Source organism: Thunnus maccoyii, chromosome 9 (assembly GCF_910596095.1).
Source record: "Thunnus maccoyii chromosome 9, fThuMac1.1, whole genome shotgun sequence".
In the NCBI taxonomy this organism is placed as follows: Eukaryota; Metazoa; Chordata; class Actinopteri; order Scombriformes; family Scombridae; genus Thunnus; species Thunnus maccoyii.
In genome coordinates this window covers 26,052,211-26,065,817 of record NC_056541.1, presented here as the reverse complement: position 1 = coordinate 26,065,817, position 13,607 = coordinate 26,052,211, and the positions used below count along the sequence as shown (strand labels likewise).

Sequence of the window (13,607 nt, the reverse complement as noted above, 5' to 3'; positions counted from 1 at the left end):
CAGGCTGCATTCTTGTGTGCGCCTATTTGAGATAGAGAGTGAGCTAAAGGGGAGCTCTGTAATTATATCAGACATCAAAGGTTGGGCTGTAAACCTTAAACTAAGCTTAGAGTCCCTACGCTCTTGTGTGGACAGCTTTTATCTACAGTATATTCTGGTCTAATGCCTGCCGTTCCTCCAGGGGAGGCAGCCTCTGCCCGGGAACCGCGCCTCTCTCCAGTCTGACCCTGATGGATACCTCCACATCCCCCACCCCACCGCCGATGATGCAGGCATTTACATATGCACTGCCACCAGCTCTGTGGGCTATGCTAGCCGAGAAATCAAGCTCAGTGTTAACAGTAAGGCAAATAAATGTTTGACCACAGTCACCCAAACAGAGCAGTGTTTTCCAGTGTTTGATGTCTGCAGATCATGTTCTGAGTCAAAATGTCTGTATTAGTTGAACAAGAGCCTAGATGATATTCCCTCTGGTTTTCCCTCTTTTACAGCCATGCCCAAGATAATGGGAGTGAGTGGCCATGACAACACAGTGAAAATGGCTGCAGAGGTGGGGACAGAGGTTGTTCTACCTTGTGAGGCCCAGGGGAGTCCCTCTCCACTCGTCACATGGAGCAGAAATGGGCATCCCATACCCCCCGTCACAGCTGGGTAAGAGGAAGTCTTACCTCACTCTGGCAATGATGTAGTAAAATTAGTTAAACATGTAACTAAAGGCAAAAGTTCTCACCATACCTTACCCCTGATTTAACATGTGACTCAGCTTTAATGAGGGACTGGCTGCCATTCAAAGCTGCTGCTAAAGTTTGGAGTTCATTTAGTGATTCCTTTTGAAGGGCAGCTAGGCAGAAGCAGCAACAGCAACAATCTGCCAGAGAGCTGTGTGCGGGCTTCACTTGTCGGCTAAACTGAAGAAGAACATCTGGTCCCAGATGTTCATGTGTGGTCACTCTGGGTGCAGACAGGCGGGCTGTCTCGGGACACAGACTGGATAGATGACAGACAGACTCTTTGGGCCAGACACCAGACCGAATTGGTTTTGGGTAGAGAGAAGAATGACGGAGGGAGTTGAAAGCTGTGGTGGTGACTGACTCAGATATAGCATGACTTGCGTGGGGGCCAGGAAGAAGGAAAAGGTGGGGTTGGCGTAGGGGATGCCAGGAAGAGGGGAGGAAAACTAACTGACAGAGGAAGATACAAGCCTTGTCTGCCTGATGTTTGGATTCCCTGGGGTGCTTCAGCAGTAAAACAACATGCTGACTCTTTACTGATGAGAATAACACATCTCTGTGAACAACCCCCACATCAGCCCATGCTTTACATATGTGGGACCTGCGGAAACAAGCAAGCTGTGTAAAGGGAGACTCATTCTCTCCCGCTACACTCTGTGGGTCAGAAGAAATGACCAGGGGGTGCTGATTGTTGAAATAACTTGAATCAGTGGGCGGCCAGATTTCTGCTATAACCATGCATTTAGGTTACTAGCAAAAAGACAGAAGAGGGTTAAGACAAAAGAGCTGTTCTTCACTGGGTCAGTGGATTTGTTCACTCCAGACTCACTCTAATCCTGATGAGGCCAATTTGTCCCAGTTAGTCCTTATGTCAGACTGTGTAAACAGATGACTTGACACCAATGTGGGGACTGATGGATAGGCGAGAGGGGTGTTTCATGTCTTGTGTGCTTTAGCTTGTGTCAGTCGTCAGCACAGCACTGCCGAGCAACAACACTGCAGTCTGACCACAGATTGACCACTGCAGAGACAGTCATTTGGTTCTGATGTTGAATGTTGCTGCCTCTCCTAAGGCTGTTTGAGGAGGTGGGGGAGCCGTATTACACCATATGTGCAGCTGAAATAGAGAGCCCTTTGTGCTTCCAGCTCATTTCCACTTACATGAACATGTTATTGTTATAATTCAGTTGCTTAGGAGACATACTTATCTCAGATAAATCACAGAGGTGTGTTCACATTTGTGTAAATAATAAGTATGCATTTATACAGCTGGATAGCTTCTGGTGCAATTCAAGTTACCACACACCCTTTTAAAGTTGCTGACCTACATTTAACTAATTTTTACCTACATTTAACTGCTGTTGTTTTTCATACAAAGCATATTTTTGGAGTGGAGGTTAGTGAATGTGATCGCCTCCATCTGTCCACTTGTTTGTCTGTGACAAACATCTTAAAAACTAATGGCTGGATTGGGATAAACTTTGCTGTCCACATTGTTGTTTCCAAGAGGATGAAACATACACAGTGACCTGCATGACCTTTCATCTAGCACCACCATCAGGCTAACCTTTTGATTTTGAAATGATCTGTTTAGATATAACAAACAGTAGTTGCTGTGCAACATTATTGTTCCCAACAGGAAGAAATCCATTGATTTTGGCAAGCTTCTGACCTTTCCTACAGTGACATCATCAGGTCAAACTTCAGCTACCCTTTCATACTGTAATTACCCCAGACAATGGTAATTGTGAAACTAACAACTCATTGGGGAGATTACTAGACCCTGGCAGAAGTCTTGACTCTGACACTGAATGCTTTCTAGTTCCTAGCTTTCATCCATCACAGATCCATTTAACATTGACAATTTACCATTTTTCTTCAATGCAACCAAACAAAGCAAATGCAAAGACACCATCAACAGCTTTACAATGTATTGCAACTTTTGTTTTGTATTTAGAGCTTACTGACTCATTCTTAAAGTGAAGAAAATATCCTAATTTAAAATCAAAAACACCCTGGCAAATTTACAGTATCATTAGGCCCTATTCCTTCCTCCATACTTAAACAATTGTACATATTAACTTACCATTTTACATACTACTGTACCACTTAATCAGTCAGCCTCTGGCAGAAGCCGCACTGGGAATTCACTGTCTCAATCTGTTCATCAACTCATCCTCCTCTACTAAAAATAGTAACAGATGCAAAATTGCATCTGGAAATGTGTCCTCACAGACATACACAACTCTCAAGGTTGATATCAAAATATATATTAGTGTCATATAGTACATAATACTGGCTGCCCAATACTATTGACACTGGACAACCAGTGTAAATATTTTGTGATATTTGTGGTCTTACAGATGTATGCATGTTCTGAGGTGAAAATGGGACAGTAGAGGAAAATATTACTTCAAAACAGGAACGCCTATTGTCCCAAAACAGGCTGTAGATCTTCAGTGACTCAAAGTGTTGTGTTTTCTCCATCTCTTTGCCCTTGACCCCTAACCACTTCCCAGGTTCACTGTTTTGCCTTCAGGCTCTCTGAAGATCACTGATGTGCGCCTGATTGATAGTAAACTGTACACCTGCACTGCAGAAAACCCAGCAGGCAACATATCCCTAAGCTACAATTTACACATTCAAGGTAAGTCTGTGGGGTTTCATTAGAAAGTCAGAAACCTTAAAACTTCCCTTTTCAAAACACTGTCATGTGAATACATCACTTCTAACTTACAGTATGTAAACTATGTCAGATATGTAAAATATCTAAATAGCTTAACAGATGTGGTAAGATATGTATTTGCTTTGTTTGTTTGTCCTCAGCTAAACCCAGGATTCAGCCGGCACCTTCCCTCCTGAAAGCCCTGATCGGCCAAACAGTGACTCTGCCATGTGTGGTCCAGGGAGAACCAAGCCCTGAGGTCAGTTGGTTTCACAATGGACTTCCTGTTGGGGTCAAGAACACTTTGCCCCTCAGGATCCAGCAGGTCAGTCTTGCTGACCAGGGCACCTACCGATGTGTAGCCAGGAACAGTGCTGGACAGGAGACCTTGGAGATCAAGCTGGAAGTTCTCGGTGAATACCTGCACCTCAGTTCTTCTCTTCCATTGCAGCTCTGATTTTCACCTTAAGAGTAATCAGAAATTAACAAAACCCTGCAATATATACAATATATTTTAAATCATGCTTGCATTGTAAGATTTCTTAGCACTGGTGATTTGAACATTTATATACGCTGACAGTGCCCCAGTTTTAGACTCTCTTCGTCTTTAGAGGTTCATTCCCTTGAGGTACAGTACAGCAGCTCCATGCTGCAAGAGGATAAGCAGTCATGTAAGCCTCTATTAACTTGTATAAGAGGTCTGCCTGTTTTTTCAATGGATTAATTAACGTGTTAATTAGGAATTTGGGGACACACAAGTCAGAACCCCAAGAGTCACTTTATGAGCATAATTTCCCCGTAACGAAAAGATGATCCATTTTCACTAACACTTAGCCTGAGGTTGGTATTAGCTGATTTGTAGTATGCATGTGAGAAGTCTAAAATCATACACCTACAGCAGACGCTTAGATGCACTAAAAGGCTTCTCTTCACTCACTTCTTTACTGACAATGGAACTGCTATTGATAACACAACCTGTCTGACTAATTCTCATTACACCTTTCACTTCAAGTTCACTATATCAACTGCCCTTCCACTTTGAACCAGTAGTTCACATGTTTTTTTATCTTCACAGAGGCCCCATCCTTTGCAGAACCTGGAGATGCCATCATGGAGAAAGTAGCAAACAGCAAGGTCATCATCCCTTGCCCAGCTGAAGGTACAAAATGATTCACACATGAGTCAGCCTTGGACTGACAGAAAAGAACTGGGCAGTGAAAGGTTTGGTGTTCAGATGAAACACAATTCACAGTGTGACTGAAACCCTAAAATTGATGCAGTGTTGTCTTTTATTTAGGATTGTCTTTATGATGTAGCAAAAGAAAACTCCACTTTAAATGTAGGACAGATATGTGTATTTGTGCACCATCAAAGGAATGTTTCACTGTCACCATAGACTTTTAGTTGTCACATTGGGGAAAAAAAAACAATTCCTGCCATCATAAAAGGTACAGCTTCTTTTCATCCTGGCACCCAGAGACAAGTTCTTGTCTACATATTTTAACATCTCTGTGCGAACAAGGTAGCATCCGGGAGGGCTGTGGAGAGCTTGCTGTTTCTCAAAAAGACAGTGAGTGTTGGTGAATGTCTGCAGATGCACTGATGGATACTTACCCTCTGACAGCCCATGCAAACAGGTATTGTTTGTGTGGGGCTGTGCCATGGTAACCAGCTTGGTGAGAGAAGGTGAGGACTGCGTCTAATGTGGAGCAACAGCTGGAACATCAGTCTGCCTGCTGCCTCAGTGAGCCACATCTGCTTTCCTCTGCGTCAGGGCCTGCTGGGAGAGGAATCCTAATTACAGGCTGCTGCTGGCAGATAAAGGACAGAGATGTCTGAGGTGCACCGTGAAGCACAGGAAGAGGAAGGAGAAGCCACACTAGCCCTCAATCCATCCAAGTCATACCTCCTGACAGGCAGGCAGGGAGACTGTACCAAGCCTCAGAGGGCTCACACAGAAATGCTTGATGCTCTTGACACTCAAGAGAGGCAGCCGGCAGCAGGAAACAAGGATCCCCTCATTGTTCTCAAGAGATTTATCTGTATGAGAGAGATAAAACGCACTCTCTACCAGAAAGATATTATTAATTCACCAACAAGCGCATTGCATTTGATAAAGGTAATTATTTGAGAAACACATGGAAGAGATAATCTCAGACTTCGTCAGCCCCGGCAAATAAATTCAAAGTCTACTAATGAGATCTGTTAACATATAAAACAGAACATCTGTATGCATTTCCTCCCAGCAATGAGATAATGAATTTACTTCAGAGCTTCTTAACTATAAACATGTGTTCAGAGAGGCAACAGACGATAACATCACCTTTGGTTGTGCTACATCTGCTGTGGTTATTATTATTTTCTGGATTGGGGAAGGGTGCTGTGTTTGATGTCCCTTCCTCGTCTGTGGTGTTTCTATATGTAACACCTCTGTAAATAGACAGAGCCATGGCATTTGGTTCACTCCACTGTGTTCTCTTTGATTGCTGTTCTGTCCTTGACCTGGGAGTCAACTGTGTTGGGTGCAAGATCCGCCCCTCCACCTTTTCCCAGTTCCACCATTCGCCTCTTGACCATTTCCGGCTCTTTTTCACCCAGTAATCCACAGAACACATCTGTTTCAGGCTCCTGGGTGTACGCATCAGTGCCTTTGAACTGCTTTTTGAACCACCCCTATTCTTACTGCTCAAGACTCTGTTTGGTAATAAATCTTGATGCTAGCATTTTAAATCTTTCATCGTACATTAATTCCAAATACCATATCTTACTTTTTTATGTGACTCTCAAGCTTGCATGCAGAGAGGACTCTAACCATTTTGGCATGGTCTCCCCTGCTGCCCTGACTTTTTCTAGTCTGGGACGCTTGCCCATTAAGTTCTCTTATAGAGGAGCAGAGAGGTGGAAGTAACTTTTCTCTCTGTCAGTAATCAATAAAGCTAACTTTTAACTCACTCCAAAATCTCTTCTTGTTCCTGCACCTGCAGGTTCACCTCATCCCAAGGTACGCTGGTTTAAGAATGGCCTGGAGATACACCCTGAACAATCAGAATTTTCTGTGGCGAGGGATGGCGCTCTTGTAATTAGCAAAGCATCTGCCAGTCACAGTGGGGACTTCAAGTGTGTGGCGACCAATGAGGCAGGCTCTGTGGAGAGAAAGACCAGGCTGAAAGTGAATGGTGAGATTTAACGAAATACCCACAGTTGATAAATGTCACTGTGAAACACTGAAAACACAAATGTTCCTTCTCTCCCCGTGCTGTTTCAGTTCCCCCAGAGATCCAAGATGATGGCGAGTCACTGAACCTCACTGTCACCTTGAAGCAGCCTCTCACTCTTGGCTGCGATGCCTTTGGGATCCCCTCACCAATAATTACCTGGAGTAAAGATGGTCATCCTGTGAGTTTTGTCTTCACATTAACAGTACATGTAAAACTTGTTAACATACAGTATCTTGACTATATCTAGCTGTACAATGCCACCAAGTGGTCATCACTGTAATTACAATGTAACACTATGCAATCATTGTGCTGATTTCTGTATGTCCAGGTGGACAGTCCTGGGGTGTATCTGCAGAATGGGAATAGGCTGCTCAGAATCTATAGAGTCCAGCAAGAACATGCAGGGCAGTTTGCCTGTACAGCTCAAAACTCAGCCGGAGAAGCCCGAAGAGAATATCACATAGTGGTGCAAGGTGAGGTTATTAACCAGCAAGCACACTTATATTTAAGATATATAATAATAGAGTACATGTATTGAGTGTAACAAAACATATAACTGCTCAGGAAAGTACTTACCATAAGCAAACATAAAAGCTCCAAGGAACTTTTAGCAGTTTAATTAATGAAACTTGCATTTTGTCAATGACAATTACCTCATTAACAGCTTAACTATCTGGAATGAACACTGTTAACAATGTAATCTGTTCACTTTTCATTGTCCTTGTTGTGTGTGTACTGTCACAGCTCCGCCAGTGATCTCAGGAACATCCCGGCTGCAGGAGTTAACTGTAGTGCTGGGCCAGGAAGTGGAGTTTCAGTGCAGAGTAAGCGGGAAACCAGCACCCAGGGTGGAATGGAGCCGCGATGGAGAGTAAGCATCACTGTTTATTGATGTGACATTCAGCACTACACACAGGATGTAGTACCCGTTGTATTGATCTGATCTGTCGTTCCTTCCTCTCTCTAGGGTTCTGTCCCGTGACGGAGACCCACATGTGGAGTTTCTGGAAGATGGCCAAGTGTTGAAAGTCAAATCAGTACGGCTGAGGGACCAGGGGCTATACCAGTGTCTGGCCAGTAACAATGCAGGAACTCAGATGCGCCAGTTCAGACTCACAGTGCAAGGTGTCTACCTTTCCCCTGATTCTATTTGACTACAATAAAGTGTAGACAGCCTAATGACAAACTGTACAGTAACAACATTGACCTGAATTCAGCATTTGTATTTTCTTTCTATATAGAAAATCAAAAGAAAGAAAAATACCAAGAAAATAAAAAATCTCTTAGTAATAACCCAATAACCCACTAACTAAAGTTAGTGGGTTTTTGAGTTGATTACTGTTCCAGAAGTGCCGTGGTAGCAGAGTTGTTTTAGGAAAGAGCTGTATTGAACATAATATATTTTTAATTTTTTGGAGGCTTTTTTAGGGTATTTAGGGTCCCTCAGTATAAATCTTACTGGCTGTTACACATTGATGTATTGTCGGTCTTTCTCTCCAGCCCCCCCTACCATCAAGGGCCCCAGTGAGACCTCAGAGGTGTCAGTGGTTCTGGGTTTCCCCACCGTCCTGCCCTGTGATGTTGAGGGCTCACCCACACCCAGTATCACCTGGTTGAAGGACAACCAGCCCATTGTGTCCAGTCCCCAGCTGACATACACCCGTGGTGGGCAGGCTCTACGACTGGGATCAGCACAGGGAGACAGCACTGGCCTCTACACCTGTCGGGCCACTAATCCAGCCGGCACTGCTGTCAAGCACTATTCTCTCAGTGTTCTGGGTAAGACACATTCACACACTTACAAGTTGAAATGGCTTAAACCAAACTTGTAATGATATGTCTGTTGTTCTTAATCAGTCCCACCACAGATAGAAGGTGACTCTACATCCTTGACCTTTGGTGGTCAGGAAGAGAAAGTACGGATCAATGGCAGTTTAACTCTTTCCTGCCTCACTAAAGGTTTCCCTGAGCCCAAGGTTGCATGGTTCAAAGATGGACAGGTTGGTGTATCATCCTTACAAGCTCTGCATCTCTTAAAACCGCAAACGTTTCTTTCTCAAGTGGCTTTCACGTGCATGTTCCAGCCTCTATCAGCCTCTACTGGCAACCAGTACGAATTACAACAACCTCAATAGGACTTACATCCGCTTGCACAAGCCACCTCCACTCCAGATTTTGAGCCATGAGTAAGCCGGTTAATTATAGCAAATGACTAAAAGAAGCATAAAGTGAAGGAATGTGATGACGTAAAACACTGTAATAATAGTGCTTTGTTTGTTTTTGGCTTGACCTACAGTATTTTCATGTGCAGCTGAAATATTTTGCCACATCCATCGTTCAGTGTGTGTGTGTGTGTTGTATATGTATGTTCTGCAGGGCCTCCATTAGGGAGGATTAGGTGAAGGGATTACATGTTTTATAACATTTAGATTCATGTTTGAATTTTTAAAATGGGGTTGGAGGTGTTATTTTTTTTTCAAAACACAATACAGGCTGGAAGTTTTAAAAGCCAGACATTTGAGCACCTGCTAAAGGCATTATGATTGTCTGACCTGTCAAACCCACCATGATATTGAATGTCCATTCATGTAGTAACATTACAACATTTAAATCTAAATGCCTCTTAGAAACTCACAGACACTAGGCGCAATATTTCACCTAGATGATATCATCTGATGTTTTATTCATTTATTTATCCTTTAGTTGCTCACCGGAAACTCCCATGCCGGCATTCAGGAAAGTGGCCACTTCCTCCACATAGAGAACGCCATGCTCTCCCATGAAGGGCAGTACACCTGTGTGGTCACTAACTCTGCAGGGGAGGACAAGAGAGACTTTCATGTCACCATTCATGGTGTGTTCAGTTAAATATGTGTATTTATCCTCAGAATTGTGCTTCAAGAAATTTTACTTTAAAAGAAAACATCTAATAAAAAACTTGTCTTAATTTTCTGTTAGTTGCAGATGTGATACAAGACTTCTTTCATAGTATAATTATGATTTATATTTTAGGAATTGAAAATTTTGAAATAATATAAACTGCACTGACAAAAACATGCTCCCCTCTCTAGTTCCTCCAGTCTTCCACCGCGTGACTAACAGGGAAGCAGCCTGGGGTCTGGGACATGAGGATGATGATAACAACGATGACATGGTAGAAAAGCGGGAAGTGGTCCTGGGTCATCCCATCAGCCTGTCCTGTGAGAGTAACGCCATACCCCCACCCAAGCTCAGCTGGTATAAGGATGGCCGAAAGCTCACCACTGCTGATGGAGTGATACTACTTCCAGGTCTTCAGAAACTCCTTCCTGTGTGATCTCATTTAAACCAGACATGTGACTGAGACTTCATATTCATGAGTAAATCTTCTGTTTTGTGGGTTTGTCCCCTCAGGTGGACAGGTGCTACAAATTGCCCGAGTGCAGAAAGAAGATGCTGGAAAGTATACATGTCAGGCTGTCAATGAGGCAGGAGAGGACCGCATGCACTTTGGACTGGAGGTCCTGGGTAAGCAAGCACATGTGCATATTTTAGTTTTAAATTAAAGGTATGTATTTGGAAATGATACAAAATAATTTCTGACGTCTGTTGTTTCACCTCCTCAGTACCTCCTGTGATCATGGGGGCATCAGAGGAGTTTATGGAGGAAATAGGAGCAGTGGTCAACAGCACTGTGGTCCTCCACTGTGATGTGACTGGGCACCCAGCTCCAGTCATATCCTGGCTGAGAGACAGGCAGCCAATGCACACAGACTCACAGCACTTCATTAGTGAGGATGGGACACAACTCCAGGTGAGCCAGTGATGACATCTAGACAAATACCAGCATACCAATAGATCCAACTGTGACATGCTGTATTGAGGAATAACAATCCTATCCTATCATTCAGTTCCTCAGTGTCCAGGTTTCAGACATGGCGGGGTACCTGTGTGTAGCTGAAAACAAGGTTGGAACAGTTGAGAAGCTCTTCAGTCTGAAAGTGCAAGGTGAGATGAAAAGCCCAAAATCCAAACACTTTTATGATGACGTGCCCTCCACATGCACAATGCAACTGTCGGTTTGTCTTTCAGTGCCTCCTAGGATAACAGGCCAGAAGGAGGAGGAGGTTAGTGTGATCGAGGGCCACATGGTGTCATTGCTCTGTGATGTCCAAGCATACCCTCCACCAGAGATCACCTGGACCAGAGACGGACAGGTTCTCCAGTTCAGCACTGGTATCCACATTCTGCCAGGTCAGACCTCAGGAACCAGCAATACTCAAATAATTCTTGTTTCTCAACTTTGACCCGATTTAATTAGAAGAATTGCTTTTGTTTGAATCTAATTATGGCACAGATGCTGTTGTACATTTCAAATTTTATATTATTCTTTTATTTTTTAATACTTTAGGTAGCCAGATGCTGCAGTTGCCCCAGGCGAGGCTGGAAGATGCAGGACAATACGTATGCACAGCCACCAACTCAGCTGGCCAGGACCAAAAGAGTATCCTCCTCAGGGTTTATGGTGAGGGAACACATGGTGACCCATCTGCACAATTCAGCTAGATATACAGATGATCAAATCTCAACACAGTGTCTCAACAAAAAAAATTAGTTTTCTGCAAGCCAGCTGTGACCGAGTATGGTTTAGAAGTGAATCATACCAATTTGGAATAATCACACTGAGATCATGCCCTCTTTATATGTACAAACCAACAGTACTGCCCACCCTCAAGCCCCGTCTTGATGCTGAGTCAGACCTGGTGACCCCGCAGGTTGGCTCCTCTGTCACCCTACGATGCGAGGCCCACGGTGTCCCTGAGCCTGAGGTCACATGGTATAAAAATGGGCTGCAACTGGTTGCAGGGAATGGACTGAAGATGGATCGTCACCAGCTGGAGATCATAGGAGTTCAGGTCAGGAAAAATGTCCTTACGTCATACATGCTTGAGGCTGCAAACAAAGCATAAAAGTCTTTTGATGACTCAAACTGTTTTTTTACAGGGCCCACATTGACTTCACTTTCCAGTTTTATACACACTTAACTTATTAAATGTCCAAAGCCCTTTGTGCGTTATTCAGTGTTCACATACTCATCCCATAAAATACACCGACTGGAAACAACTCAGAAAATTGGAGACAGTTGCATACATGTCAAGGCGCCAGCTCACCCTTGCTTTGAGGGAGTGTTTTAACCCTATTCCAAGTTATTCCACTTAACTCTTAATTCATGCGTCAGCTGGCAATGCAGGAAGGATCCAAGTCCCCTTTTCACTTACATGCCCACCCTCACCACACTGCCTTCCCTTTTTGGTTCCTAGATGGCCGATGGTGGCACCTACACCTGCAAAGTATCCAATGTGGCTGGTCAGATCGACAGGACATTCAGGCTGACAGTTTATGGTGAGAATACCTCTGCAGTGTTCTCAAAGTAACACTTTGTCTTCAAAAGAGAGTGGTAATAATTTTTCAAATTATAATACAAATATTTTTTCACAGTTCCACCTGTCCTGGATGGGCCTCTCCAGGAGTCTCTAAACTACACCCTGGGCTCCCATGTGGCCCTGCTGTGTGAGGCCTCAGGGGTCCCTGTGCCCAGCATCACCTGGCTCAAAGATGGAACTCCTATCGGTAAGAAGAATGCAATGATAGGAGTAATTTGAATAGTATAAACCTGTCATGTGTGACAGTTGGTATAAGTGAACATGTTTGCTTTCCAGAGAGCAGTCTACAGTGGCAGTGGTCCATTCGAGGGAACCGGCTTGAGCTGGGACCTCTCACCCTGTCTCATGCTGGGATGTACACCTGTGTGGCCAAGAACAGCGAGGGACAAACACAGAAAGACTACACACTCACAGTGCAGGGTAAAGAGTTATTTGAAATTTGAGCAAAATGAGGGACAGTCACCTTAGAAAATTATACATATCATCAAGAAAAGGAATTATTTTTATTTGCATTTAACAGTAATTTTTACCCTACTCAGTATCGCCTACCATCCTGGACTCTGACCACCCATCTGATGTGAGTGCACCCATGGGAGAGGAGCTGACCTTGGAGTGCAGAGCAACTGGAATCCCCACACCCCTCCTCAGCTGGCTGAAAGATGGAGTGACTTTAGAGGGATCAGACACTCGTCACATTGCGTAAGTCATTCACAGTCCTCATTTAATGCCAGGGTTTAAATGCAGACAGAACTGTATGAAGTAATAGTAATAATAATGTTATTACAATTGTGTATATAATGTATAACTTCATTTCGCACCTTTTGCTCAATGAAAGCAGCTCAGTTTGTTTTACAAGCAATAATCAATACTTGTCATTCCCTAAATGTTTGGGAAATTAAATACTAAGCATCAGCAATCAAGCTTATGAGCATGACAGAGCGATCTGTTGACAGACAAATGAAGTCATTTACAGTCCCTTGCCTAATTTCATCATGGGGAACAGTAAGAACAGCTGTTTTACAGCTGCTCAGCAGTTTATATGGTCACTGAAACTGCACCAGCCAGAGAAAGCAGGAGACAAATGTCTGTCTGTCTGTCTGTGTGTGTGTGTGTGTTTCTATGTGTGTGACTGTGAGAAAGACGTGGGACGGTGATGATAATGATGATGGGAAAGTAATTTTGAGGTTCAGAGGTAGGGCAGACAAATAATGGAAATCAGTTTATATGGAAAATTTGATGCTGAAATACACTGTATTAATGTGAAAACATGCTGTGTATTTGTAATTTGGCAGTGTGACCCCTGATGGCAGCACGTTAACCTTACTGAGACTGAGTCCTGAGGATTCTGGGACATACACCTGTTTGGCTGTCAGCCCTGCTGGCCAGGAGAGCAAGATCTACACACTCTTTGTGCTAGGTCAGTTTCAACATTTAATTGTGTATCTGTGCTACTGCCCAAGTTCCATTTCTTTTTCTTTTTTTGTTGATGGTCAAAACTAATGCAACTAATGATTTTTGATTTTTTGATTCAAAACACAAAGACATTCAGTTTACTGTACCAAATTGTGCA

At 43.5% G+C, this 13,607-nt stretch overlaps 1 protein-coding gene across 1 annotated transcript in view; it reads left to right on the top strand.

The window, feature by feature from the left end:
• The window catches only part of hmcn2 (hemicentin 2), a 47,696-nt gene that overhangs the window by 19,405 nt on the left and 14,684 nt on the right, over positions 1-13,607 (top strand). The window contains exons 21-45 of the mRNA XM_042421574.1: positions 182-341; positions 492-651; positions 3,251-3,378; positions 3,558-3,809; positions 4,472-4,555; positions 6,381-6,572; positions 6,662-6,792; positions 6,943-7,087; positions 7,359-7,485; positions 7,582-7,739; positions 8,115-8,393; positions 8,472-8,614; positions 9,318-9,468; positions 9,686-9,904; positions 10,008-10,121; positions 10,220-10,407; positions 10,505-10,601; positions 10,686-10,847; positions 11,005-11,118; positions 11,313-11,509; positions 11,915-11,996; positions 12,093-12,224; positions 12,314-12,457; positions 12,577-12,736; positions 13,330-13,454. Of these exons, the coding sequence (XP_042277508.1) occupies positions 182-341; positions 492-651; positions 3,251-3,378; positions 3,558-3,809; positions 4,472-4,555; positions 6,381-6,572; positions 6,662-6,792; positions 6,943-7,087; positions 7,359-7,485; positions 7,582-7,739; positions 8,115-8,393; positions 8,472-8,614; positions 9,318-9,468; positions 9,686-9,904; positions 10,008-10,121; positions 10,220-10,407; positions 10,505-10,601; positions 10,686-10,847; positions 11,005-11,118; positions 11,313-11,509; positions 11,915-11,996; positions 12,093-12,224; positions 12,314-12,457; positions 12,577-12,736; positions 13,330-13,454 (3,844 nt within the window). The remainder of the gene's footprint in view (positions 1-181; positions 342-491; positions 652-3,250; positions 3,379-3,557; positions 3,810-4,471; positions 4,556-6,380; positions 6,573-6,661; positions 6,793-6,942; positions 7,088-7,358; positions 7,486-7,581; positions 7,740-8,114; positions 8,394-8,471; positions 8,615-9,317; positions 9,469-9,685; positions 9,905-10,007; positions 10,122-10,219; positions 10,408-10,504; positions 10,602-10,685; positions 10,848-11,004; positions 11,119-11,312; positions 11,510-11,914; positions 11,997-12,092; positions 12,225-12,313; positions 12,458-12,576; positions 12,737-13,329; positions 13,455-13,607) is intronic.